This window comes from Perognathus longimembris, chromosome 13 (genome assembly GCF_023159225.1).
Source record: "Perognathus longimembris pacificus isolate PPM17 chromosome 13, ASM2315922v1, whole genome shotgun sequence".
Taxonomy (NCBI): Eukaryota; Metazoa; Chordata; class Mammalia; order Rodentia; family Heteromyidae; genus Perognathus; species Perognathus longimembris.
In genome coordinates this window covers 490,445-492,569 of record NC_063173.1, presented here as the reverse complement: position 1 = coordinate 492,569, position 2,125 = coordinate 490,445, and the positions used below count along the sequence as shown (strand labels likewise).

General features: G+C 47.5%; 1 protein-coding gene across 1 annotated transcript; it reads left to right on the top strand.

Moving 5' to 3' along the window:
- Positions 1 to 576: 576 nt before the first annotated feature.
- Positions 577 to 1,567, top strand: LOC125361886 (olfactory receptor 2AT4-like). Its single transcript, XM_048360494.1, has one exon. It carries the CDS (start codon positions 611 to 613, stop codon positions 1,565 to 1,567), a length of 957 nt encoding a protein of 318 aa, XP_048216451.1. The 5' UTR covers positions 577 to 610.
- Positions 1,568 to 2,125: the final 558 nt, after the last annotated feature.

Sequence of the window (2,125 nt, the reverse complement as noted above, 5' to 3'; positions counted from 1 at the left end):
CACCCAGCTTAAATGGAGTCAGGAAGAGTCCCCCGTCAAGGAATACAAGACAGGAAGAAGCTTAGTTGTGTCAACAACAACATATTACCGAGAACTTTGGAGAAAGAAGACACTTCAGAGCCATCCAGTGGGATTTGGAGTGAGTGCAAAAGTATAGACACAAGCTTAAGGAGTTGATTTAAGAACTCTGACAACCTAAATCCCATAATGTGGAAGTAATGATAGGGAATAGAAAAATTATTTCCATAATTCAACTATCAACTGTTTGAATGTGATTTTTCCTGAAGAGTCTAGGAAGTTGGGAGCCTTGTCTGTCTTCCCTACTTTCACCATAATCACTAAACATACCAGAAAGACTTCAATTAATTTGGTTACAAATCAATTGGTATTTGAAAAATTATAAACTCAAAATTCACTTGGTAGTGGAAGCCATTACCAGAGGTCACCATCAGTCCTCCAGAGCCGGTGGCAAATGATTATGCTCATGCTGACTATCCAATAAACATTATGGGACTATCATTGTGGAATCCTTTCCTGCTCTGGTTTCCAGATGTTCTTAGTGTGTCGATGTTCCAGCCACCCATCTCCCAGAATCCCACTCTGCCTCACTATGGGGGTGCTCACCTGTAACGGGTCAGGAGACAGCTCACCTGTTTTCTACCTGGTGGGCATCCCTTCTCTGCCAGAATCCTTCTTCCTGCCTGTGTTTTTTGTTTTTCTCCTCTTCTACCTGCTCATCCTCATGGGCAATGCCCTGATCCTGGTGGCAGTGGGGGCTGAGCCCAGCCTCCACAAGCCCATGTACTTCTTCCTCATGAACCTCTCAGCCCTGGACATCCTCTTCACCACCACCACCGTGCCCAAGATGTTGTCCCTATTTCTATGGAGAGACCACTTCCTCAGCTTCCCTGCCTGTTTATTGCAGATGTACCTCTTCCAAAGCTTTACATGCGTGGAAGCCTTCATCCTGGTGGTCATGGCCTATGACCGCTACGTGGCCATCTGCCGCCCACTGCACTACCCGGTCCACATGACCCCACAGACCAACGCTGCCCTGGCGGCCAGCGCCTGGCTCACTGCCCTTCTCCTGCCCGTCCCAGCAGTGGTGCAGACCTCCCACATGGCCTACAACAGCATGGCCTACATCCACCACTGCTTCTGTGACCACTTTGCTCTGGTCCAGGCCTCCTGCTCTGACACCAGCGCACAGACCCTCATGGGCTTCTGCATCGCCATGGTGGTGTCCTTCCTCCCCCTTCTCCTGGTGCTGCTCTCCTACGCCCACATCCTGGCGTCTGTGCTTCGCATCCGCTCCCGAGAAGGACGTTCCAAAGCCTTCTCCACCTGTAGCTCCCACCTCCTGGTGGTGGGCACCTACTATTCATCCATTGCTGTGGCCTATGTCACCTACAGGGCTGACCTGCCCCTCGGCTTCCATGTCCTGGGCAACGTGGCTTATGCGATCCTCACACCTGTTCTCAACCCCCTCATCTACACGCTGAGGAACAAGGATGTCAAGGCAGCCATCGCCAGAACTGTGTATCTCAAAACAGAGGCTATGCCATGAGCACGGGACCTTCTTTTCTTTTCTTGTTGTGGTTGTGAGGTCTGCACTTGAACTCGGTACCAGATGCTTTGCTCACTGGCTGGTGTTCTACCCACTGAGTCAGCATCGGAGTTTTAGTGCGGCCAATTCTGCTCCTATGATGCCAAGTAATAACGCTTATCTTGGAGGAAGATGCTCTGAGCGGTGCATTCTCAGAGGGGAACTTCAAGTCATACTGATGAACGACTAAATTAACGAGCATAAAATAATAAGATAAAATAAGTTCAGTAGAGTAGAAAGTGCTAACGGTGATTGTCATGCTTTGTTCCAGTGCTTTCCTCCTGTCCCAATGGAATAATTGGAATCATTAATAGTAATGGAATAATCTTTTGTTAACTTATTTTAAAATTACATTTAAATGGTCATACAAATGGGGGTTAATTAAACATGTTAATTTATGTGTACAATGTGTCCTGATCAATATCACTCCTTTTATCATTATTTCCTCCCCTGTCTATCCCAAACCTGCTGTTCCCACAAGTTTTGTGTAGAAATCTTAGTGAGTTCAAATATTTCACT

Bases quoted from the DNA above. Each gene is read 5' to 3' on its own strand.
- LOC125361886 (XM_048360494.1), top strand. From the start codon at position 611: ATGGGGGTGCTCACCTGTAACGGGTCAGGAGACAGCTCACCTGTTTTC.